Consider the following 26,203-nt stretch of genomic DNA (forward strand, 5'->3'; position numbering starts at 1 on the left):
CCTCTTCCTCCCTCCTTCACTGTCAATACAGATTTTCTTGAGCAGTGGCCTGGGCTGGGTAGCTGCTGTCCCAACCTGTTATAGGCAGAGTCAAAGCAGAGCTGGGAATAAATGTGCTGTCTAGAGCTCCTGTTCTGACATCCCTAGTGATGCATTTTGAGTGTGACGCTGGAGTTGGGGAAGATGGGGGTGGGGTGTGTGTTGGCCTGCTTCATTGCAAAGTTTGGGTTGTCCTGGTCTGTCGGTTGATGCTTTCAATTTCTAAGCTGCTAAAGTATGCAACGTCCTCCATTTCTCATAACCCACTTTGAGATTTAAGTTTTCCAGACCAGCAGTTTCCCTGGCTTTACAGCTGTGGTCTGGTTTCTCTGAGGCTCTTGACCCCACAGCTGGTACTAGAGGCCACATTTCACAGCATGGTTGGGGTTGGAAGGGACCTCTGGAGATCATCCATTCCAACCTGTCTGCTCAAGCAGGTTCACCAGAGCACATCACACAGCAAGGTGTCCAGGTGGGTTTGAATGTTTCCAGAGAAGGAGGCTCCACAACCTCTCTGGGTAGCCTGGTCCAGGGCTCTGGCACCTCAAAGTAAAGAAGTTTCTCCTCATCTTTAGATGGAACCTCCTGTGCTTCATTCTGTACCCACTGCCCCTCATCCTTTTGCTGCACACCACTCAAAAGAATCTGGTCCCATCCTCTAGACACCCACTCTTTCACTGCTCTGGCGTTGTTAGCTGATGAAAATGACAGGGAAAGACAAGTTTCTGCAAGACAGACTTAGAGTGCATTAAATAAATATAAATTTTATTAAAAACACCCACATCTCAGCGTTATCAGGAATGATATAATAATAAACAGCTTTCAAATAACCTGCATTACATTACAATACTTACAGTATTTATAACCATCCTCAGATTCTTTTTATAGACATACCAAACATTTCATGAAAATGAATGAAGCTAAAGTAAAAAAAAGTATAACATAAGCATAGAAAATGCACACAGAAGTTCATTACCTTAGTGTCAAACTGCTAAAGTTTCCTACACAAGTTAACCACTAGCTTTAGAAGTGAACTTTATACCACTGTGCGTCAATCAAGATGAAAAATTCATTCAAGTAAAGTTGACACCACTCAGAAGCATCTTCAAGTATGGCTATAGTCAACCTGATAATCCTATACAAGCAATCTTATGTCTGCTTTGTCATTCGTTCCAACTGAGGCAGGGTTCTGTACACCAAAAATTACACTTCAGGTATTTACAATACAAAACTGATTCACCAACAAAGCTTCCTGCTCCTGCTGCCAGCAGTTTGGCAAATGACAGTGCACGGCATATTAACCAAACATCTACTATGAATTACATGAATAATATAGGACTTAAAAAAGAATCATTGAAAGATGAAGATTTATAATGATTTAATTAATCTGACATATAACCATAATTTCATTTTTTTAAAGGCAAAACTTTAGTTTCAATGCAATGGGTAAAGTCACAGACTGAGAATTCAAAACAAAAATTTCCATAATAAATATTTGACCGTTAAACCCAAAGGCCTCCTTTGATTTGCTCGAGTTAGGTTGTGATTCTGTTAGATAAAATTTCTTTCGACCAAACTTAATCTTACAGTATATTGCACAAGATACATCTGGGACATGGAGGTTTGCGTGTTTAGGGAAGCCCTTGTACAGACTGTACCTTTTAATAGTTTATCTTATTCATTACAGTATCCAAGAAGCCTTGTTTAGAGAGTGACTTGAACAACTCTAGCAAACAGTCACTTGCCAAACCCCTGCCTTACGTTTTTCCCTTTAATCAGCTCAGTGCATTCTACTTTCTTTTTGTTTATTCGTTTGAAACAGGCAAAACATTCTAAATCTCTTAAACACTTTCATCACAATAAAAAGAGCTAACGAATTTACAAAATTAGTTTTAGTTACATCAATACAGGTACAAGAAAAACTTAGAGAAAGGGATTCAAAAGAAAAGCGTTAAATCCCTGAAAAGAAAACCAAAACAAAACGAAAAACCCGAGAATAAAATATTTAACCTACAACAGCTTTACATACACACAGGTGACACGTTGGCATAGGAGAACATGAGCTGAAATATCCCTGAATTTTTAGAACCAAAAAAACAACAAAGTTGCAGTTCAAGTTGTACTTGCTAAAATGTCAAGTATTGAGAGAGTTTTTTTGATTTTTTTTTTTTTATTTTTTTATTTTTCTTTTTTTTCTTTGTTTTTTTTTTTTTGAAGGCTATTGGGGGGAACAAAGATGGTATACAATATATAAATTTTCACACTCAGTTCAATATCCTATTGCCAAACTAGTGTTGAGGTATATGACAAGTAGGAACATCACTCAAACCTTTTAATGTATTTTTTTAGCTCACATTATGATATATTTGTAGCAGGCTGAGTAGCACCATGATGTGAATTCAGCTCAAAACCCAAATATATATAGATTTAATATTTTTACAGTACTAAAATACTAAAGCATTGCGTTAAAAAAAGTTTTGTTTACAATTTAATTTACTATACAACTCTCCTGCTTTTTTTTTTTCTTTTAATAGAAATTAACCATTTAAAACCACCACAGCAAGCCAGCTGCCTATTTTAGTTTTAATTTTCTATTTAATCAACGGAATCACACAGAACTAACCCTGTTTCGTTCATCTCGTGTAGGCATCGGTCTGCTCAATCTTCCTGGAAAAGAGGCCACTTGCACCCAGAAATGACTGACACCACATAGTATGTCATGGGGAACACAAAGCGATCTGCCATTCGGGATTCAAAGAGCGTACAGGTCTTTTAAAAACAGCAGAAGCCCAAGCTAACTAGTTGTAGTCTGTCACATGCTGCTAGTTATTACCTGTGGTTAATAGAAAATTCTCTCCTTAAAACTGTACATATTTGAGCAATGAACTTGTCATAATAATTGTAGAAAACAGTTTACAGTATAGCTGTGTGAGATGAGCACCAGAAGAACGTGTGTTTTGTGTACTAAAGTAATTCCCTTATATCCAGTAAGCCCCATTTTTACCATAACTGACTGTATTAAAAATGGATATGTAGCCCACTAGCAGATGCATGGCTAAAACAAAAGTATTTAAAAGCTTTATTTTTTTTAGTTTAAAAAAATTATCTTTGCATTTTAAAATCAAAGTAAACTCTTTTTTTTTTTTTCTTTTTTTTAATGTCTTAGTACCTTAGCGTTGTTCAAGTTGCCAAGCTTAGGTAGACAAAGTGCTTTTGAAACACTATTTAAAAAAAAATATCTCTCTATTTTATTGTCCTTTTCTAGGACTTGACTGGATGAGCAAAATCCAGAGGTCTCTGTAATTCCCATATGTTAAAAAGTAAGCTTATTTTAACACCTGGTAAATTCAATACATACATGAATGAAAAGGTCCTCCCTGTTGTTGAAGAACATTTGACTACATCATTGACATTTTGTTATAAAGGCATTAACTGTTTGACTTAAAATAAAGACACCATTCTCTTCGATAGCACCATGGTTTTAGAATATCCAAACAAATTCAGTGTTTTGCTGTCTACTCGTTATGTTATCTACTTTGTTAAATAAAATCAAAAGACTAATAAGATTACAGTAAAAACTGCATGTTAAAAAGCCATAATTCCAGTATTTCAGTACATCATAGATTCAGCACCAGATGTTATTTTAAGATTCCTGCAGTCGTAATACTACAGTATTATTTTTGTAAGGTTTTTTTTGCTCCTGTTCCATGACTACGCAAACTCGATGACATTAAAAGTGGCCACAGATGTGCAAAACTGTAAGGAAAAAAAAAAATCCATTTGCAGATTCTCTCTTTCAGTAATGGAGCCAGTGTTTTCAAATGTAAATTGTGAAACACTTGTTTTGTTTTGTTTTTGTTTTTGCATAGGATGCTTTGGTCTGGTTTCCTACGTGCCATCTGTGACCACTTAAAAATCAGTGGCAAATAAATGCGCTAGCGAGATTACCTCTTTTTGCTGGTGTGCCGAGGCTTCTTCCACTGACGAGTTTGGTTAAAACACTGTTTTCTTCTCCACCCTTGCCTTCCCCAAAACCTAAAGAACTACCCTCCTGACAAGGTGTTTTTGCAAATGAGGTAACCAACAAAGGTGTGAAGTTAGATATATCGGTTGTAAGGCCCTGTAACCCGTGTAAAGGCATATGGAGATGTAGTTACTGTGGAGTCCGTGGTGACCGACAGCGTCCTTTGTGCAAGAGACTTGATGAAGCGCACGTACGTTGGCTCCGAGGGCTCGTGTGGCTCCGCAGGCTCCCGCTTGGCTTTTTTGCCGTGAGATTTCTGAGGCACGTAGTCCGGACCGTACTTCTCGCATTCCTCCTCCTTCTCTCTCGCCTTCTCAGCCATCTTCGCCTCCCACAGAGCCAGGCCGTGTTTTGGCTCGTTCATGCTCTTGTGCTGGTAAAAGACAAGGGATATTCTGGTGGGATGGTTCCTGTTGGGGTTTTTTAAGGGAGTTGTTGCGTGGAGCTCACGTTTTGCGCACTCTATGAGAATTGACCCGTGAGATGGAGCAACTGCCACTCCTCCAATTTCTGGGTCCAGAAAGCTCTGCTCACTATCTGACCACACTTCATCGGGATCCTCTGCTTTTTCTGGATTCGGCACATCAGTTTTATCTAAACCACCCTGGGGAGTAGTCCTATCATGGTTTTGACCTGGAAGCATGTTAGACAGACCATTAACTCCGTGTGAAATCATTTCACTCTCCTTATTATTTTGGAGATGCAGTGAATTAGGAGGACCGCTAAACATGCTTGGAACCGAATGGTAGTCATGTGTTAAATGTGGAGGGGGTTGCACTTGATGGTGTTCACTGGCTTTACTGACGGAGGCATAGTCCATGCTCGAATTGCTCAGATTGGATTTTAACCTTGAGGCAACCTCCATAAAGTGGCCATCAGCCTCATGGGTGGAGTAGGAGGAAAAAGACCCTACGTGATGTACATTTGGTCTGATGGTGCAATTACTGAAGGAGTCTACCTGCATATTTTGGTTTCCATAATTCAAGTACTTGGGACCAAAGCTCTGGTTATTCCCAAACCTATGCTGGTATAATGTTTGAATGGGTGGTAGACTTAGCTTAGACATAGGGTCTTGGCTCTGGCAACTATACAAGTCCATGTGCTGATGCTGGGAAGGGTAGGAGCTCAAGTAAGAGGGGCAGTTGTCCACAGATACGTTTCCATTGCATTGGTAGGGTGGATATTGGTTATTTTGACTTAATGATCCTGAATAAGGGTTCATGGGACTGGAAGAATTCAAATAAGACCCCGCAGGCTGTGATGAAGTTGTGTAGAGGTTCATGGGACTGGACCCTCCATAGGGATCTGAAGTGTATGAAGAGCTTGGATAAGCAGTGGCTGGATTAGGCAACCTTACATAGAGATTTGCAGAACCTGAACCCGAGTAAGAGTTCATAGGATTTGACTGAGGGTTGTTGGGGAGAGTGCGCTGTGGGTGTTGCTGCTGTTGTTGTGTGGCTGGTCCTGAAAGGCGTAAGAGATCTGTAGATACGAAAAGAGAAAAAAAACATACAAAACATACAAAAAATTAAACCCAACAAACCGCATACTTTACAAGCTTTTCTTAGAAATGTCATAAATATGCATCATGAAAAGTATCTCATATGACATGTTAACAGAGGTTCCCTTTCTTGTATCTCAAATACCATCCTTTAAGAAGCCGAATAAATACTAAAGCTACTCATCCTTTTTGGTAGGTATCCAGTGAGATCAGATGCTAATGGCAATGGGGAAACAGAGGACAGTGCAATCTGTTCAGAGTCACATGCACAAAATCCAAAGAGTTGAATCATCATTTAAGTAGCCCATGAAATGGAGCATCAAAGTGCTCCGAAACAGCCGCACACAAGGTGCCCTTCTTTTCCCCAAGAATAAATAATTCTTCTCATCTATATTAATAGAACCGTCTCAAAAAAAGTCCCTAACTTTATGCAAAAAAACTGATGGTGACATTCACTGATAGAGAGAACAGTTCAGTAACAAGTGAGATTAACTGAAGACATAAGAGCAAAACCACCATTAATTAAAGTGAAACAGGATTGTTTAATGGTTACAACTCTTGGCTGGGTCATGGGACCGCTGGCTTTTACTCATAGGTATTTCAGTGACCTTCTGGGTGGCGTTGGATGTATTGCTTTACTCCTGAGGAAGCGGCTGTAACAATAAAATAGTCATGATGAACTCCTTTGCTCAGGACTCTCAGATCTACTGATGAAAACTGCCAGCAATTGTTAAGTGGATTTTTGAACTCCTACTCTGCTATGGAAAAACATGCCCTGCTTTTGGTCTTGAAGCAGAGTATAAGTAGTGGTGAAGAGGTTAAGCTTGAATTCCCTCAAATTAGGAGGTTGTCTGTTACAGCAGCACACAGTGAGTGATGCGCAGGTTATTCTTTCTTTGGCAGCAGCATCATACACTTCGTGGCTTCCAGCACTACAGTCTTTTAAAGATACTTTACAATCGACTGGATGGCAAGCAGAGTTTGCAAAAGCACCGATTTCTACAGGTGTTAACTATCCAACAATAAAGAATTTCTCATACAACATCTTTTTTTTCCTCCTTCAGAGCGTACCACAATTTGACATGCTGTTTATAAATATACAGTATCGGTATCTACTGTCAAGAATTCTATCCTTTTTACTTTAAAATGTTCTTGGGCTGAGAATAATGGTTTTCTTGAGACTTATTACAAATGGCCCTAATTTCTAGGCCGCTTACCACTGTTAATACAGATCGCAATCAGATCCATGTGTTTACCTGCTAGCTGCTTTGCATGACCCGCCGCCTCCGAATTGCCTTGCTTGTTGCGTGCTGCAGCAGACTTCTCTCTTTCAGCTTTGCTAGACCCATTCTCCAGGGAGGAAAGCTTTTCCGCAGCTGCCTTCTTTGCTTCCAGCTTCCTTTGCCGACACGTCTTAGCGGGCTCTGCTAACATCCTTACTTTCCGGCGAAAGGAGGTAAGGACCTGGATGCTGCCGTTCCTCTTCTTTTCCTCCTGGCCTTCAGTGCTTCCGAACTCATCCACATCAGAGACTTTGTACAACGGGAGCACGTGGAGCTGCTCGTCTTCTGGTGTTTGGCCGATTTCGCGATTGTCTTCTCTTGTTAGTGTGCAAACCTGCCGGAAAGGTGCGTTAGAGTCACCCTCTCAAACCAGTCTGAGAAGAGATCTGAACCACTCGCTTGTGCATTTTACCTTCCCTGGCCACTGTCGCTGTTGGCACCTGGCAAGCTATTTGTAAAATCTAAGTTTCCGTGCAGTTTATGCATATCCCGACAAGCCTGCAATTTCATTTCTTCCATTGTTCTGTCACATGGAGTTAATAGAAACAGAAGGTATTTATGTGTATATTTGTTGTACTGTTGCTGAAATGAACAGTGTAGGCAGGGATTACCCTAACATGAAATCCATCATACCATAGCCAGAGAAATAAAACAGTCTTCTTGGTGACAACCAATGATAAGACAAGGGGCAATGGGTACAAACTGGAACACAGGAGGTTCCACTTAAATATGAGAAGAAACTTCTTCTCATTGAGGGTGGCAGAGCCTGGCCCAGGCTGCCCAGGGGGTTGTGGAGTCTCCTCTGCAGACATTCAAACCCGCCTGGACACCTTCCTGTGGAACCTCAGCTGGGTGTTCCTGCTCCATGGGGGGATTGCACTGGATGAGCTTTCGAGGTCCCTTCCAACCCCTGACATTCATGATTTTATGATTCCATGAAACCTGGGACTTTGTGCTCACCTGAAGATTTTTTTGCTGTAATACATTAGCTAACTACCTATTAGAAATAGTGTGGAATATAACATAAGTGCCATTGCATTTCACACCCCTTTAGAATGGCAACTTTCAGGACTTTGCAAAGGAGCAAGTCACCGTAATGTTAATAATAATCTCTAAGGAAGTTCCTGTTGTATTGTGCAGCTCACTCATTGTGTTAGCTTCAGTAAAACAGGTATTGGGAGGATCTCAGTGGAAAAAAATATGCTGATAAAGACATATTATGTAGCAAAATCATTGCATCAGCCAGTTTTAGGAAGAAAGCTCAGCTAGGAATATATATTGATGGGTGGTGGTTGACTTCTCCAGTCAGACCCTGGGAACAGGAAAAGTTTAGTTGGCATTAAAAAGAAGTTATTCTCTTTGGTCATAGTAAAAGCTGCACTGTGAATCCAGTTTCTTCAAATGACAACCACGATGATTATTCAAAACTGAAGATTATTCCTTCTCACGTTTACCCCAACTGTATTTTCAGAGAAAGAGTATGTAGGGAACAGAAATTATCCAATACACATAGAAAAACAGCTTGTTTTTCTGGTACCTTCTACAGAATCTTTGCTGTACACTCTAGAGATGAGAACTGAAGAGTAAAGAGTGCGTGTACAACACAACAGATGGCAAGGCTTGCAAACTTTCTGCTCCTCCCAAACAGGAATGAAATCTACAACTTCCAAAATGCTTCTGGAAAGAAATTATTTGTTTCCATTTTAATTTTATTAGAAGATATAATCCAAAATAGTTAGGGAAAAAAGCATTTTGAGGGGACAAGTATAAACCGTTTTGTTCCAAGAAGGCTGAAACAGGTATTTCCACCTTGCTGGGATCTTCTTCCCATTGTCTCCACCATTTCTCTTTTACCAGTTCTATATTAAACCTTTCTTTAGTACACCATAAGTTTCATTCATCTGAATGAAAAATTGTGTAGGGGGTAATAACTTAGCTCAATTACCGCCTCGTGTTTCTTTTCTTGGCAATCTGTGTTATGCAAGTGCAAATTTGAACAGACGGGAGATAATGAATTGAATACATGAAATTAGTGCTGGAGTAAGAAGACTATGAATCAGGGACTTACCAGTGTACTCCCATTCTGCATGTTGTGCAAGTCTCTGTGAGCATGAGCGCAAAAATCCAGGCAAGCAGTGACCCCTGAGAATGGGCGACCTTCTTTTAAACCCAGGCGACACTCGGGTGCTCTGTGTTCATACTCAATCTGGAAAGAGATGACAAGTACCACTGTGACTGAGCTGGGTGCTCCAGTACGTGGAATTAGCACTGAATGCTCCGCTGTGACCACATGTACGTCTCCTAACATCTTGGTGGTGGCAACGTACGCATCTTGAAGGCAAATAAAATCAAGCTAGTTGATGGCAATTTTGTGTCCATACTTGATCCCTTGCTGCTTTGCTCCTTGTTACCTCCTGTCTCTGGTGTGATTGGGAAATAGGCCAATAATACTTTTCCTTGCGTGTTACTTTTGATTCTTTGCCAGTGGTTGGTGTTTTCACATGACAAATGCAGGTGCTGGCACTGTGAGACTGAGATGTTTGTGTAGCCTGGAAATATACCAAGCTATTAAGGTAAAATGGCTTTAGAAAACTGACTTCAGGATGACCTAATGAAAAATAATAACCTGCTTTTTGATTTGTAATATTTTGGCACGCTAAATGTAAATTTCATTAGCTGAAGTACAACTCTAACCCCTGACCAAAACGAGAGAGAATTCAGTTAAGACAGTACTTTCTACCCATGTACTCATTATTTAAGGAGCTTTACAAAGAGTTGATAATGCAACAATAAACCTTACACGAAAAGATTTTTGTAATAGAAGATCAAGCCTGAGACAAATGACAGTTTCATATTTTACTCAGGAAATGAAACCACACTGGTAAAACGCTTTGCTGGAATTCCTGAACTTTTCAAGTGAGTGCAAGAAGTCTATGCCTAGTGGATCCCATTTTAAGTTAAGGTGAAATCAGAAGTTTTGTCAAGTCTTGATCCAAGATCACTGAAAACATAGTTTGCCCGCAGAGCTTTTTTTAAAATCTGGAATACTTACTTCCCTGGAATCTGAAAATAAAAGCAACCCAAAACTTGAAATGGGTAAAGTACTTTGGAATTAAATGAGAGCGATCTGAAACAACAGCCAGACTGTAACTGTCTGATGAAAGTATACTGGTGCAACTGGTCTCTCAGATGTTCTGCTGGGTCTGGCTGGAAAAACAGACCCTTTCCAATTCTAGATTTTAATCCAGCAGTAATCCAGACTTGGATTACAATAAATCCGGGAATTTGGATTTTCTTTTCAGGATTCAAAGGGGGATTGGTTTTAGAACCCTTTACAATACCATACAAATTAGGCCTCAATCATCTCTCTTTAAAGCCACTTACTGTAGCTTGATCAGGGATTCCCCACAAACACAAGCTCTGTGTGAAACTCCTGAAATAGGCCAAGCTATGCACACACCTTATTACACAAGGGAAAAACTGCAACTTGTAAAAGCATGGTATGTGCCACAAGTGTTGGGCAGGACCGCAGCTTGCATGGAGAAAAGTTCTTTTGTGAATTTTTGTGGGAAAAGAAAAGCAGCCCAAGCAAAGAACCATTTTATTGTTCACCACCCCCTCATTCTTTCTTCTTCCTCTTCCTTTCTTCTCTTGCAGAACGTCTTGCAGATATTTGGACAGATAACCACAGCTTGTGGGCACATGGCCACAGTTTCCTCCAGAATGAGTCTCCAAACATTATCTGATCAGGTAAGTGAAACTGGGTAACTCCATACTTGAATTGGTTTATCCTGTGTAGTTGCTACTAAATATGCAGCATAGGAGTGATTTTTACAGCCAATAAAAATGGACAGTTTTATGACAGGTTACTGTTTCTGTTACAGTTGAAAATCTGTCTTGAGCTGGTTGCTACAGCATAGCGCTGCCAACAGGGAAGATGATGTCAGAGTTTGCAGTGATGCTGATCGTTTGGAAACTCTAAGTTCTGTGGGCGTTTGTAAAGGTAGTGAACCTTAGCGGTGAAAATGAAGGCCAACAGTTATGTGTTTGCAAGAGTTATGCTGTCAAATTTTGATGTAAATATCTGAAAGATGTTCAATAAATGCAGATGAGAGACAGTCACACTGGGAGCCTCATAAAAGCTTTGAGTGTTTCTGTGAACGCTTTGTCACAAAAAGTGTGCGTGCACGATCCCCTTGTGCAAGAAGGCTGGTACAGGCACTCGTGTACATATGCAACACTGTGTTCAAACATAAACTTTGCTTTAAAGGCATGATTGTAATGGCTGTTTTGGTGAAATCTAAGTTAATCTGCTGCTTGAGAGAGCAGAACTGAAACTGTGGCTTCAGGACTCGAGTGCAATATGATACGCTGCCTGCTGACACCGCTCCCAATCTCACACCATCTTCATGGCTGTTTTGCTAGCTTGGCTGGTGAATCATGCTAAATCCAGACATTTGTGTTGTAGAGCTGAAGAGTTCTGCTCAACTGTGAAGTAATTTTAGTTTTGATGTAGATGGAAAGATTAGTTCTATTTAGCAGACTAAATACTGCTAGTTTTACTTTTGAAAGCATTTTAAGTGGAATTGTTAATTGCCATTCGTCTTTACCCTGATGTGAAAGGAATGCTGGCACAAAACATACATAATAGTTTGGTGCAAGGTTGAAGCGTTGGGAAGTGTGATAAAAATCAGGTTATTTGCATGAGTGCTCCAATTCCTTTTTTCCCCAGCGTACCTGGTTGTTATATGCATCAGGTGCAAGCTTCTTGTAGGTAGGTGCCATCAGGGTTGACAGGTTCTGCAAATTGGATTCTAGTTTTTCTTCCTGTTAGGAGATGAAACAGAGTTCAATGACACTTCAATATTGTATGTATGGGATCTAAGAAGTTAGAGTCTACACAATTCTGTTTATACTGACAAGTTGTGTAAAGGCCTAGACTGTTACCATTCTCGTTTAGACAATAACTGTTGTGAATCTACTTTTAATTTTGTTGTTTCACAGCCTTTAAAGTAAAGAAGTAGTAAAGTGGTGTAGTGTGATCTTTACACATTCTTTAACAGGGAGATGTTTTAGATCCAAGTGCAATGATCCTCATTATTTTCCCTGTTGCAGTTTTGGGAAAATGAAATACTCTTCAGAAAGCTTGAGAAAAATATGAATAATATCAGAGCGGTCTATCAAGGCAATCTGCCTATTTTAAGGATTGTTCACATTGCAACAACAGTACCACAACACACTGAAGTATCTTTTCATGCAGTAACTTATTTAAATATTTCAGACTTCACATAGTTCCCAGTCTTCAGCAATGAGGAACTGTGGACATGTCTCGCAGTTGGTGATACAGAGGCAGGAATGACCACACTTCTTTTTTACTGTAAGGAGAGGTACACCCTCAGAAAATGAAGGGCTCTTTAAAAATGAAATACTCTAATAACACACTCCAACGTTGTTCTCCTTCCTCTCAGGATGAGAATTCCAAATTCAAAACCTCGCTTATACGAAGCCCTTATATTTTAATTTCAAGGGCATAAAGAACAGTGGCATACTGGAGTGGTGTGCTTGTGTTTAGGAGTTTGTGTATTTTAGAAATATGTGAAGAGCTGTGGAAAACCTATGGGTTTGAGAGAGGCTTGTTCGGTGCACTCAAAGTTTGTATCTCCCCTTATGGGACTATACCTTAGTTTGGGGTTCCAAAATGACATTATCAAATTGTCAAAAATATCTCGCTGTGACCATGTGGCTGCTGCCAGAACTTTGGAGCTTTTGTATGGCCTGTAGGTTACCATTTTTAAGTGTTACTTCTATTTTTTATTAGTGAGGATCCTATTTGTGTTGTCTATCAAGTGTGTCTATGCTGTGCTTCTGGATGCATGCTTTGGCTGCCCTGACTTTGTGTGGGAACAAGACTGGAGGGTAAAACCATCTTCCTTGCCCAGCTCTGGCTTCCATGGGAAGTAAATCCAGGAATGCAAGTTGGAAGAGTGCCCTGGTGGGCTCTGCCCAGGTATCCAGCTTCGAAAATTTAGGGGGTTTAGGATTGCAGGCTATGATAAAGAAGGCTTTGTGTCACAACATGACTGAAGGGGAACTATTCTGTAATTCTCGGGGCTGTAGAAGAGCAGTGGGGAGGAAACACTGTATGTTGATTATGATGATATTCTGAATAGTGTGCTACTATCAGCATAGGCTGCAGAAGTACCTGGCTCTCTGATCATGTGAAAGTAATGCTTAGATTTGTGTAAGACACCAGAATAAACTGAAAGTTGTGGGCCTCTGCATCAGTACACAAGCAAGAGTCTCAATTTGCATGTGCTTGCCAAAAACCAGACTTGGCCATTGGAGCCCCCCAGACACATGACTGGCTGGGGGTGTCCGGGAGTTGCTGCAGTCATGACTTCAGAGGTATCTTGTGCCCATGCTAAGGTCAATGCTTTTATTACTCTGACTCTTTTTAAACAGTTGCCAGTTTGCTGTAACACAGAGACCAGTCTGGAAATATTCAGCAGGGTGGAACTGTATGTAGAATGGGTCTTCCTATCCTCCTCCCCTTATTGTCATTTCAGACTTTCATCATGTGTCTCCACGCAGTCTGTCACTGGTTCCCAGCTGCAACATTATGTGCCTTCAGTTGGTAAATTTCCCGCTCTGACGCTAGGGAATGCCCCGTTGCGGGCCTAATACAGCCACAATTATTCAGGCTGTGCCCTCTCCCCTAATTGTAGAAGCCTGCAAATACAGTTTCCAAGTCTCAGGGCTTTTACCAGCTGTCAGAATTTGGACAGTCAATTCAGCTGGCTCACTGACTGGAATCAATCAGTTTTGACTGGCAGTTATTTAATTACCCTACATGTATGCCACTCAGGCAGGGCTCTGGCCCCTGGTCTCTTGGACTGTATCTCTACTTGCAGAGTGACAGAAAACATTTCCTTGCAAATGAGGCTCATTTAGAAATGAACACCAACCTCTTTCGGGTCATCCCCCATCAGCTTAAACTTTCTTGGAATCTTGCTTCTGGCAAACTTACAACCATTGTAGTACATGCTCCAGGAGCAACCAAAGGAAAATGAAGCACCACAAGTTTCAGGGTCCAGCCCTTGACATGCGCAAGTCCGTCTGAAACAATAAGAGAAGATGGCTGTTAGCTGCAGGTGGGTCACCCCACGGCAGTCCTGCTGTGGACATCAGTGTTCTGCCAGCTCCCTGGGGAATCACTGCTCTTGGATCGTCTTCCATCAGTGAATAATGAAAAAATGAAAGATGGAGGCAAACACATTATGACAGAAGAATTTATCGGAGTGAATAGTTTCATGGTTGCAAAGCAAGGGCTACGAGGTTTCTATGCTTCTGTAAAAACCCTGGCTTTGCTCCAAAGAGGGTATGTGTGTGCTGCCTTGCTAGGCGGTGATATTCGTGGGACATGAAAGGGGTACATGCTGACAGCACTGCAAGAATGTGGGAACCCTCTGACAGGGGCTAAGCAATAATTCCTGAAATATAACTCTACACAGGAGGCCAAAGTAATGTAGAGCAATAACTATGTTAATTTTGGTCTAAACGTTCTTTGCTATCAGAAAGACATGGGAAAACGATATAACGCAATTGCTTTAGATTCAGTCTGGCTTCTACAGGCTTATAGTATGATTTAGCGCATCAAGATTTTATTTCAAGGTTGAGGCATCTGCTGTCCTGGGCCATGCTGAGATCTCTTCCTTTACATACACAGAGATGCTTCACAACTCTGGGAAGATGGTTTTCCCTGATTTTTAAGAATGTTTACTTTCTTTTCCTCACAAGGTTTGTGGGTTTTCAAACTGCCTGAAATAGTGGGAAAAGATGCATATTTCAGGGTAATAGCATGAGCGAAGGTGCGAGGTCTGAGGTTGAAGGTGGGGTTGCAAGCTTGTTCCACTTACTCTTCATTGAGGGCACAGCGCCGGTTCGTGAGCGTGCCGTACTTCCGCAGGGTGTCGGTGAGTTCGGTGTAGAGCTTGTCAGCCAAGCTTGTTGGGATTCCCTCCCATACCAGGATGAGAATCACAATCACGGCCGTCTCACACGTGTGGCCCGCTCGCTCGCGCACCAGACAGAGTAGTTTTTCCTCCTGACTGCTTCTGCGGACTACCTGCATGCACAGCAACACACACCCCCGGAGCCCCAACACAAACAATGCACTTCTTAATGTGAACAGCAAGAGAATAGGAAACCTCAGTGTTAGCACATGTGTGGGGAAGTTATTTCTGTCTTCTTCTGGCAACACGGTCCATTTTTCCCATTTAGTGATACAGACCGGGGCTACCCCTTCTGTTTAGTGAAGCTGAAGAAGCTAAGCTTGACTGATGGCATGGAAAGCCATGGTGGCAGAAAGCAGCTCTGTAAGGTATCTCCCACGCTTTGATTCAGCAGAAATATTCTCCTGAATCTGCGCTACGGCACAAGTGGCCCAGTTTGACTAGTGGCCAAAAAGAAGTGAGCTGTGAGATGCCTCCCTGCACAGAGCTGGATGCTGCACACCTGCACTGAGGGTAGGAGCCGTGTGGGGAAAGGCAGGCAGTTAAGGAAGGGACTAAATAAATGGACACGGAGGTCTCTCCTTTCTCTCCCAAACTTTAGCAGTTAAACATGTAATCAGCCACTCAGTTTTCACTTGCCCTTACTACATACAAGCATAACAGTGATGAGAGGAAACCAGTAGATGTTCAAATATAAGAGTGTCCTTGCTTGTCAGTGCTTGTGCTACTGTGGGTATGTCTGAAAAAAAGGTGCAGTTTGGCACAGATAAAGACTGTAATCACGTACCAGTTTTTCCTCATCCTGTCTTTCCCCAGCCTACCCAAACCACTCGGTAACTTGTGCCAAAATACGACAGTGTTTGCTAAGAGGGTGTTCTAATGCCTCTCTCGACCTGGGAGCACGTTTTACAAACATCACAGTGGTGCACTTACTGGATTTATTGAACAGCAATGAGAATGTCTGGTGTGCATCTTAAACCTAAGCGAAACTCCCTTCTTTCTCAGGTTTTCATACCTTTAAGACACATTTTATTCTTGCTGTTCTCCACACAAGAAGTAAATGGAGTGTGAGAGACGGGTGGCAGCAGGCGTCCTGTGATACTGCTGCCACTGAGCTATTTTAAGTTTCACAGTGTCACCTAACAGAAGGACATGTCACTGCTGTCTGCTTACAGGAACCACCACGCTGAACTAGATTACTCTTAAATTTGTGTGCATCACTTACCCATTTAGCAATTGGACATCCTTGAGAACTTTTGCCTTCTTTCCCAGTGTAGACAACCCTTTCAATCCTTATAGCTTTACCCTTCTGTCCAAATCTTAAACAAACAAAAATATGTAAAATAAGATTTCATTTGGTTCTGCATGAACACTAAAAAAATGGAGCACATTTGCCAGTCTTATCTTAAAAAATAAACACTATTAATTACAGGGAGGGATGTGCAATGCAGTTTATCTTGCTGATTTTATTACAGTAGTGGATTGATATGTTAAGAGAGGCAAATGTCTTTAATACATCTCAGATGAGTAAAAATTATCCATATGACATTAATATTTGCAAACCCTTTAACTGTTTCTGTAGAGAATTTGTTATACATGACATTTTGAAAAGTGGACTTGCAGGGTCTCTATTTTGGAGAGGAATTTTACATTTTTCTTTAATTTCTGGGTTAAACTTCCAGTTATTACTCTGAAATTTATATAATTAAGTTGTCATGGAACAGCTGGCATGCAGTAGTCACTCTATTAATTTTCTGCGCTTGTTTCTGGCTTAGATACAGTGTCAATCAGTTAAGTTGTGATTAACTTGCATTGTATCTATTTACTTTATCATCCACTCATAAATTGTTACTGATTTACTTCTGCCTGACTTCTGAGTTAGAATCACAAGCTTTCATCAAATGACGCTGTTTGTGTGTGTCTTTTTGTAACTGAGGCGGGCAAGCTCGGCTCTCACTGAAGCATTTAATCAAGGTGATCGTGCCATCAAGGCACAACCTAGCGCCAAATGCAAGTAGTGGGGTTACCCAGAGCAAAGGGGCTCCGCTTGCCACGTCCTCTGATGGACCAGGTGGAAATAATGCAGCAAACACTAAGCAAAGCGAATCTTGACTCAATAAGAAGCGTCAGACCTGTTAAGCCATTTCCAGACATGTTCTGTGGTCAGGTCGTGAGTCTGAGACCTCTGTGCCTGCAACTCTACAGATCCAGCTACCATGCTGACCTGGCTGCATTTTGGGGACTGGGCAAAATCCATTTCCATCACTATTTCTTGAATTCTGCTGCTCCCATTTGCATTGCTTTTCTTTTTTCTTAATAACCATGTGTGGGGACTAAATCACCATCTCCTTGTTCCTTGCCTGTTACCTACAGAGCAATCAATACAGTTCCTTCCTGTTATGCAGCAGCTTACTGATGCCTTGAGAACTTTAGACCTTTCATCCCTCTTGTTTTTGCACTAAAATCTCGGTGAGGTATTTAAGAGCAAATATTTTTATTTAAGCTTCTGTCCTGTAAAGGAAATGAAAAATGCTTATTTTTAGATGTGATCTCATTGTGAAATTTCAGTGTCACAGGAAATCATACAAATAAAATCAAGTCGTACTACACATGTTCTGCAGGCAACTGTTGGGTCACTTTTTCCTACTTAGGCTTGGATGTTAGCATACGTCTGCTTCTTTAATTAACCACATTAAAAAAATTAAATCTTAATGGTTTCTATCAGTTCACTAATCTGGATTACAGGACAACTATTTGGATGCTGCTATAGATGTTGTACATTACACACTGGCAATGAAATGGACTTTGTCTCAAACCTTTTCAGCTGTCACAAAGGAATTTGTGCCTGATGTCTGTCATGTTTGCTTTCAGGCCAAAGCCGGTTGGCTTTAAAACCAGAGCAAAACCTCACTGAGCATAAAGTAGGGATTGGGAGAAAGAAGAGGTAAAATATATGTACCCACCATGGATTCTGCAAGAAATTCGTTCTAGTACAGCTAAAATATTAACTGCAAGTCTGAATCCGAATGCTGGTTTGTTTGGCAGTGCCGATACCTTAGACGTCAATCCATATTAATGGAAAGCCAGTTTAAAAGTGCTTCAGTTGTGATTAGAGTCACCAACTGCACACATGTGCTTGAGAGTAACTTTATAATTAAGTGCTTTGTTTACTTAGAGATACAAAATTAACAAGGAGGAGTTATGGAATTCTTCGGTCAGGGAATTGCACAGTTCATACCATATAAACAGTTGAAAACTAGCCATTATTCCAGTGGTGCTGCTGCTCTACTGTGCTGAACCTGGCTGAGCAGATGCATGTTATCTATAATCTCTCAGGATTTCCTTTTGCCAACATGAAATTAAATGCCAAACAAAAAAAAAAAAAAGAGGAAAAAAATGGTGAGGTCAATATTAAGGATGAAAAATTGCATTCCAAAGGAAAGAAATAAAGTTTCATCGCTCATAATTGACATCATGACAAGAATGACTTTCCAATCTTATTTATTATTTGTAAATGCTAAAGAATTAACCAGTCAACAAGGGCTCTGGAGATAACAATTTGTAAGCAGCTTCTCAGAGGGTCAGTATTTGCTCCCCCTTCACAGGAAGAAGCTGATTTATGTCGCTTGCATGCATGTGAGCTGCTCACAAGGCTGAAAACAAGTCTGGGGACAAGCCCTGCACAGCAGCGCCAGGGAAGGAGGTGCTCAGAAAGAGAAAGGACCTGAGGGTTTGGAGGTGGTGAGCACAAATGAACAGACCTTGCTGAGAAATGCGGCTTGCTCAGCTCAGACCCAGCACTGCAAGGACACCCATGTGCTTCTGGTTCTGCAACCAGCTGGAGCTTCTTTGCAGTTCTAAGTCCAGACTTTTAAGGTATTGACAAATCAAATTCCCATCTGTCTTTGACTTACTGGGGAGCTTTTTGCTCGCTTGTTGGTTCAGAGCGGAATTGAATCCCCAGATACCTCTAAAAATCTGTCCATTAATGCCTAAGCACACCAAAAGCTACAAGCAATGCAGAATTCACAGCGCAGAAGTCACTTCTGTGAAAGAGTTTAAAATTTAAATACCTCAGAAGGGCTGTGGGGTTTGTGCTTACACATATTTTTAAATAGCACAGATCATGTACCCATTCTGTGCTGTTCAAAATTCCTAGTTTGGTTGGCTTTGGTGTAATAAATATACCACAGAATGCAACACGATAGAGGGACTGTCCAGAATCAAGATAAGGCTGGTTTTGTGCAATACTCTGAGAAAAGGGGACGTTTTTTTCACAGAAATACTTATCAATTCTTGGGCAGAAATCCCATTCAACAACATTGTGGCACTCCTGGATGCGACTGAGTTAGATTTAGCCCTTTTTAGGGCTAAATAGTTAGTAATTTGGGAAGAGGGTTGGGAGAAGCTAATTTTGGAGCTTCTGGAGTTTGGCATTCTGCTCTTCATTTTCCTTCTACCTCGGCATTCTCCTCCCCAGAGGGAACGCCAGGCCCGTGCCTGCTTTTGCAGCCATTGCCAACCGTCCTGCTTGGCAGGCTGGTGACTGCTTGTTCCTGCTCGGCTTTGCTGGCATCTGTCTCAAAGCGCAGAGCCCATGCCAGCCAGCAGACTATTAGCCCTGTCAAATATTGTGACTCTCTGGTGAATAGCACAGCGCGTAATGTTGGCAACACTGGAGTGGCTAAGCCTACAAGTAATTACTTGGTTTGCAATTGTTTATTTCTTTATGTGCAAAAGCTGGAAAAATTCTGACATCCACAAAAGGCTAAACAGTAATCTGCCCTGTGCCTTTGCACTAATTACCTTTCTTCCATGATTTCTCTAATAGCTGCCACATTAGGACCGGCTCCTAGATGGGTATAGAAAGGACCTTCATCTTTTTCAATAATTTGCTCTGTTTAAAACAAAATAAAGGTTATTACTTCGAAGCTTAATTCTTTAATGTAAAAAGTCACATTGCAAAGCTTACATCTAGGTTGTGTGAATACTGCTGTATGGGTCTGGGGTCAGTTTTCAAACCCTTCTGTCTAAAATATGCCCACGCAATTTGTACAAAACATGCAAAGCACGTGGCTAATCCTGCAAATAGCTGTGATACGGACCATGTGCCATTTGCTACCACAAACAGTTGTTTCACGTCTCAGGCTCTACACTGAAATTTAAAAGGCATTTTCCTGTTATCACTGAACAATTGTTTCTCCTTCTCCCACTTCCTCCTCTCCCCGTATCTAGAAAGGAAGACAAATGGGATAACAACGGTAAATATTGATATTAGCGAGCTGTACAGTATTTGTTTTTCAGCAGACATGTTACAGTGGAGGAACCTGCAGCTTGAAAAAGCGGCCAGTAAGTTTACATAGGGAATGTCTGCCATCCTCAGAAAGATGTTGTGAAATGAAAAAAAGCAAGTTTGCTGTAAGAAATCCCGCGCAAGGCTTACTCAAATTACTTGTATGCTGTGAATGTGGCCTCAGTTTTCTGTGTGTAGGTAGGACCGTGTCAGCATTCCCAATATATGCTGCATGTTTGGTTTGGTACCGGGAGCCGGGCTCCGGCAGTGCGGAGGGTTCAGGAAGAGCTGCTGCAACTGTGCTGACTTGTCTGAGGGCTGATTTTATGCTTTCTGCCACCTCAACTCCAAAGGCTGGATGAGGTGATGCTGCTCTCGACATAAACCTCCAGAAACCTGATGGAGACGTGCTATAAGCCTCAATGTGTCAATGGGGGAATGGCTTATTTAATCTTCCTAAGGACAAGTATTGGTAGGAAACAGCAATAAATCCTATCAATTATGCTCTGGCACTGGGTTCTTCAAAGACGACAGGAACTAAGTTTCATGTTCCTTTATTTCCTAGAGAGTCTGCTTTGATTGAAGAATTAAAATGCAAGTGGAGAATAAGCTATTTTACTTAGTTTGCAGTTGCAGTGCTGGCTAAAAAATAGTGAAAATAATGAAATTATTGTCGGAAAAACTTGTGCCAACTACATTGGAGAAAAGAAAAGAAAACAACTTCAGTGTTTTTAAAAAACCCTGTATTTTGTAGGTTGTTTCTTAAAAAAAAAGCAAGGAACATGTTTCCAGTTTTTGCTTTGGAAATCCACTGCCTCCTGTTTTAGTTCCCATGGATCATCTCTGAGACACAGCCTCGAACCTTCAGAAACGCAAGAAGTTCCATTTTGCAGTTTTGGAGGAGCATTGGTTTAACTTTCCTCTCTCATAGTTGGTACAAAATCCCAGTGAGTAAAACTATAACAAGGATTATTATGTCTACCCCACTCTTCCACCCCCCCCCCCATTTTCGGTGCTGAACCTTTTGCTTCAGCCTTAATAGTTTATTGAGTCTGAAAGTGCCTGTTAGAGCTGTGCAGTGTCAGTGCTGGATGGTGGAGGCTCAAGCTACAGGGCCACGCTTGTCACTCTGCTTTGCTTCCCTCTGTTCCATTCTTCCAGCTTTTGGGGACTGGGAATGCTATGAAGAAATACCGAGGGTCCCCCTTGCTGCCTTTTTAGTGCTGCTTGTGTAGCTTCTCTAAGAAACTGCCGATCCCTTTAGCCTTGCAGGAGACAAATGTGTGAAAGGGAGGATAAACTCTTGCAACAAGTGCGAAATAATGTGTCATCCCTTCTTTGCTGGGGCTTTACTAAGGAAATCTTCAGCAATTTCACTGTCAGGGCAGAAAGTGGTGTAAGGATCTCAAGTTTGGGACACAGGACATGTTTTGGAAATGCTATATCTAACCTTGACAAATAGATTATAAAGTTAAGACCTACTTTTTATCAGCATGTTGTCATTACATGCCTGCTGCTCAAGGAGAATGGATGTGAGGGGACACATTTCTGGCCATAAGCATTCTGACTGAAAAAGCAAATAGGTAACTGCTTTATGAAATATAGAGAAAGGGCACATGTGTAGGGTTGGATAAGTGGAGTAGGGATAAGTGTGTAAAACTGCAAGTTTATAAGTATTTACTAATTACTGTTCTAAAAAAAGCAAACCAAAAAATCTTCCAAGAAAAACATCCATCTAACCCTGCGACCCCAACTTGAAGGCTCATTTCCTTCCTGTGAACTAGTACATTTTTAGTACATCTCAGCACTTACCAACACAGCTGCAAGATGGAAAATCATACTGGGTTTTGGCAGGTGTGTCCAATAAATTTTTTACAGGAGTATCCAATAACTTGGAAGGTGAGTCTAAAAAATTATTGAGAACAGTTCCAGCTGTTCTTTTGGTCGGGGTTTTCTCAGCAGATAAGTTTGCTTGCTGATCTAAGGTTGAGGTCTGAGTGTCAAAATCTGCAGCACCAGTATTTCTTGATAGGATGGTAATAGGGCCTGCTGTTTCAACCTTCACATGTTTAGGTGATTTGATAGTAAAAGTCTTATGATCAAACAGTGATTTGACCTGTATCTGTTTTAGCTGCTGTTCCATTGTCTCGATGATGCTCTTTTGTTGCATGTTCGCACAGCCAAAGTGCTGATTCTCTTGTTTAATCGTTTTTTTCCACATTTTGTTTTCCAGTTGTCCAGCCGATAGACGCATGCAGACATTAGACTTTGTGCCAGCTTCAATTTTTATGGGCTTGCGCGCTGCGCTGGGACCAATCTCTGTTTTGGGTTGCTGGTATGCTTGTTGCTCCTGTTTTTGCAGGAGATGCCACCTTAGAGCAGCATGCTTCTGAAAATCCTTAGGGGTCTGGGACTGCAAATGACAGCCTCTCTGGTCTTGGGAGTGTGGGGCAGTTTGCTGGCCGTGTGGTAAGTACCGCTGAGGAATCTGTGTAGCTTGCTGGCTCGGGAGATCTTGGTTCAGGCTACCACCATAGCACGGCGTCTGCTGGAGTGGTGGTAGCTGTATAACTGAGGCTTGTTGTGTCTGCTGCTCTTGTTCTTGAAAAGAGTGATTCACATCTTGCTTTGCAGTCAAGTTTTTCGAAAAATACTGCGCGTGCTGCAAGTCCTGCACTTTGTTGGCTACAAAGCGTTCAATATTCCCAGCGTTTTCTTTCTTCTCAGAAATCGAGTGCACGTTGTTTGGGCAGGGATGCTGCAGATTAGCGTTTGCTTTCTGGGTGTAAAGGGGAGCTTTGTTGTTTATGCTCTGTACCTGCTCCAGGCCTAGCTGAGGGTTATGCAGTGGGAATGCAGTTGATTTCATGTACTTATTCCCAGTTTGAAAACATTCATCTGCTTTAAGCTGACTGAAGGATGTCCTGTCTAGCGGCTGCTCAGCATTGCTTTGGGAGTGGGAAATGGTTTGAGGCAGGTCTTTATTTTTCATCTGCAGAGCCCGTTGCTGGTTTGGGGTTAGCTGCGGATTGCACGGCAGTTGTACCTGCTGTGCCTGCTTTTGAAGCATCTGTTGCAAAATGTGTGAATGCAAGAATTGCTCATTTTCCCCTGGCTGGGGATTCAAGTGCTGCTGTTTCAGCGGGACCCCTAAAGGCTGTTCGGCTTGTTGTTCCGCTCTTTGCTGGAAATGGAGCTGCTGCGGAGGCTGTTGCTGCACTTGGGACTTGAGCAGGGAATCCACCTTTGTGAGCTGTGGCTGGGGTGATTGTTTCTGGAACGGCAGCTGCTGGTCAGCTGCGGGACGCGGCTGCAGCTGGGAGGTCTCGCTTTTGTACAGTGGAGGAATTTGTTCCTGTTGCATTATCTTCTGGCTCTGGGGCTGCCCTGAAGGCCCCTTTAATGCATCAGGACTTCCAGCATACTGTTTTGTATAGGCTCTTTCGGCTGTGTTTGCCTGGAACTGAAGAATTGATCGCAATAATGCTTCTCTGGGCTTTTGGGGAGGCTCTCCCTGGCGGAACTGGGTGGAAACCAGTTCTATCCAGGCTGTTTTTGAATGATGTTGAGCCTGTTGCGCAGGCTCTTTCGCTTGGTCCTTTTCTTTGTTGGGAGGAATCTCAGGTTCTCTCTGTCCTGGGAAATGCTGATAGTGTTGCTGCAACTCACCCTCACTTCCGCGCGCTTGTGGGTTTTGGAGCGGAGGCTCTGATGCCGGCGGCGTTTCTTCTGGGTGCTGCTGAATCAAGGCGGCCACAGCAGCTTGCGGGCTGCTTTCACTGACATCTTGTTGCGGCGTTTGCGCCTGCTGCGGAAGTCTCTGCTGAGGGTGAAGTTGTTGTTGGCCGAGGCTGGGACTTTCTGACATTGGTCCCTGCTGTTGCGCTTCGTTCTTTATCTCCCCAGGAAGAGTTTCATCACATCTGTTGCCAAAGGAATGGTGTCCTTCTCGCACCGTGACGGGCAGTGCACTGTTCATTTCCGGAGCAGGAGGGGTGGAGGAATCTTTGTGAAACGTTGAGTTCTGTGTAAAGAAAGCACCATTTTTTTCTGCTTGCTCAGAAAACCTTTCCAGAGCGGCACTCTGAGCTTGCAGGTTACTGCTGGAACATAGAGAGAGGTCTGGGTTGGGAACCTGCCCTACACTTCCATGAACAGTACTGTTCACTGTGGGTAAGTGGTGTGGATCATAGCCTGGAATCTGTTGCTGTAGCTCTGGTTTCTGAAACGAACAGCTACCTGGCAATACAGGTGGTTTACTGGAGTCTTCTGCACTGTAGACCTCAGTAACCACTACAGCTGGCACTTGAGGCAGCTCAGAGTTTGAGGTCTGTGGGGAAGTGATCTGCCCTGAGGTATGGGATGAATGTGTTGTCTCATAGGACAACTCATTAGTAGCCTGACTGGTAATGGCATTGATATGAGATGTGTTCTTCTGCATTGCTATGGAAACATGTTCTGGATAATATTGAGACAGTGTTTTCTCCAGGAGTTCACCATGCATACTTTCCATGGAAGAGGCAGAAACTGTAGCACCATTAGGCATTGGCACCGCCTTGTTCTTAAGTAGTAAGACAATGTCCCTGTTGTGGCAATGAACGTTTTCCCGCTCCTGCTCATCCTGGATCAGGAGGTCACGAGGGTTTTCTGAACCACCACTGTTGTATCTTGTAGGCTGTATCAAATCCGAAGCTTCATTTTCGTGTCCTGTAAAACTCTCGGGTTTCTTCTCACTATAACAATTGGAGACGCTTGGTTTTTCATTATTATCCTCTGGCTCAGCTTTTTCTCCATTTACCTCTTTGTCTTGTTTCACTTTCTTGCTCTCATGAAGTCCATACAGAGAGGGCTCACTAAAAGTGCGTTTTATCCCACCATTTTGCATATATTTGGAATAGACTTTCTTTTCATGTAAAAGGTCGGGGCTAACACAGTTGTTTGGGCTTCCCTTCAGGTGGGGCACTCCGTAGTTGCTTTTAATGAATAGCTGCTTGTGGTCTCCATTGACTTCAACTTCAGGCCTCTCTGTTGCTGGACTTCCATTCTGTAGCTTCACCGCAGAAGGCTCTGCCTGGCAAACGTGAGAAGATTGCGGTATTAGAAACGGACTCAATCTATTGCCGTCAACATGGTTGGTTCTGTCCTGTTCCATCTGGCCTGCTCCGGGGCCATCCACAAGGCTACCCCCTGAATGTATCTGAAAGAGAAAAGAAACCAGAGAGAATCTAAGTCAGTTTTAGTTTCCATTGATGGACAGCCAGTTACTGACAATTCCTGCAGTATTTGAGCACCCCTCATCCTGACCAGCGCGAATACACGTGAGCTTGCATGAGCACCCGAGGGCAGTTTCACTGTCCTATCACATTTTGCAGCCCTGTGCCTCCCTTTTTCTTGAAGGCTTGTTCTTCAAGGTGAAAAGAGAGTGAAAATACAGAGCAGCTCCTTACCCCCGTTTAACACAGAAACAGATATTTTACAAAAAAAAAAATCTCTCCTAATATTGCAAAAAATATTCTCTGCTTTTGAATGATGTACCTAGACTCCTGCGTTGTCACTTTTTTTCCCTGGTAAAGCAGAAAGTCATGCCGAAACCACGGCTCCCAGACTTGGTGCTAATCCCATTATTTGATTAAGTGTGCCAAACCTCTTTTGTATGAGTAGAAGGGTTATTGTCACCAAGCTTGCCAATTAGAGGGGAAAACCTCCTTTTTTCTGTCTTCAGCTGTCTGACAAGGTCTTTTAAAACTGGCATTCCTAAAGACCACGCAAGTGGCTTGATCCTTGTGACACAAAGCCATGCCTGACTGCTGTCCATGGGAACTCCTGCAGTTCATCAACTTCTTGGGGATGTTGACAGAAACAAGTTGAGAGACTTCTGAAAGGTCTGATGGAAGTCATGTTTTTACAGGTATTAATTTCCTTTCAAATGTACAATACAGACATCAAGCATGGATTAATCTATGCGTTTGGGTTTTGAACTGAGCCCCACAGCTGTGGAGCCAGGATTTTTTTCTTCTTTATTTGGATGGAAAATCCCATTTTCTCATATAC

The 26,203-nt window shown here is 42.1% G+C and overlaps 1 protein-coding gene and 1 long non-coding RNA gene across 2 annotated transcripts in view; one reads left to right on the forward strand and one right to left on the reverse strand.

Moving 5' to 3' along the window:
* Nucleotides 1–10,589, forward strand: part of LOC139827853 (uncharacterized) — a 39,855-nt gene extending 29,266 nt beyond the window's left edge. The window contains exon 3 of the long non-coding RNA XR_011738934.1: nt 10,505–10,589. This is a non-coding gene — a long non-coding RNA (uncharacterized lncRNA). The remainder of the gene's footprint in view (nt 1–10,504) is intronic.
* The window catches only part of TET2 (tet methylcytosine dioxygenase 2), a 72,741-nt gene continuing 47,315 nt past the window's right edge, over nt 778–26,203 (reverse strand). The window contains exons 2-10 of the mRNA XM_065837868.2: nt 21,965–25,349; nt 19,666–19,756; nt 16,085–16,178; nt 14,764–14,972; nt 13,813–13,963; nt 11,585–11,674; nt 8,916–9,053; nt 6,821–7,181; nt 778–5,545 (exon numbers count right to left, since the gene is read on the reverse strand). Coding sequence (XP_065693940.2) covers nt 4,137–5,545; nt 6,821–7,181; nt 8,916–9,053; nt 11,585–11,674; nt 13,813–13,963; nt 14,764–14,972; nt 16,085–16,178; nt 19,666–19,756; nt 21,965–25,349 — 5,928 coding nt within the window. The 3' untranslated portion in view covers nt 778–4,136. The remainder of the gene's footprint in view (nt 5,546–6,820; nt 7,182–8,915; nt 9,054–11,584; nt 11,675–13,812; nt 13,964–14,763; nt 14,973–16,084; nt 16,179–19,665; nt 19,757–21,964; nt 25,350–26,203) is intronic.

The sequence above is a fragment of the Patagioenas fasciata genome, chromosome 4 (assembly GCF_037038585.1).
Source record: "Patagioenas fasciata isolate bPatFas1 chromosome 4, bPatFas1.hap1, whole genome shotgun sequence".
NCBI classification, from domain to species: Eukaryota; Metazoa; Chordata; class Aves; order Columbiformes; family Columbidae; genus Patagioenas; species Patagioenas fasciata.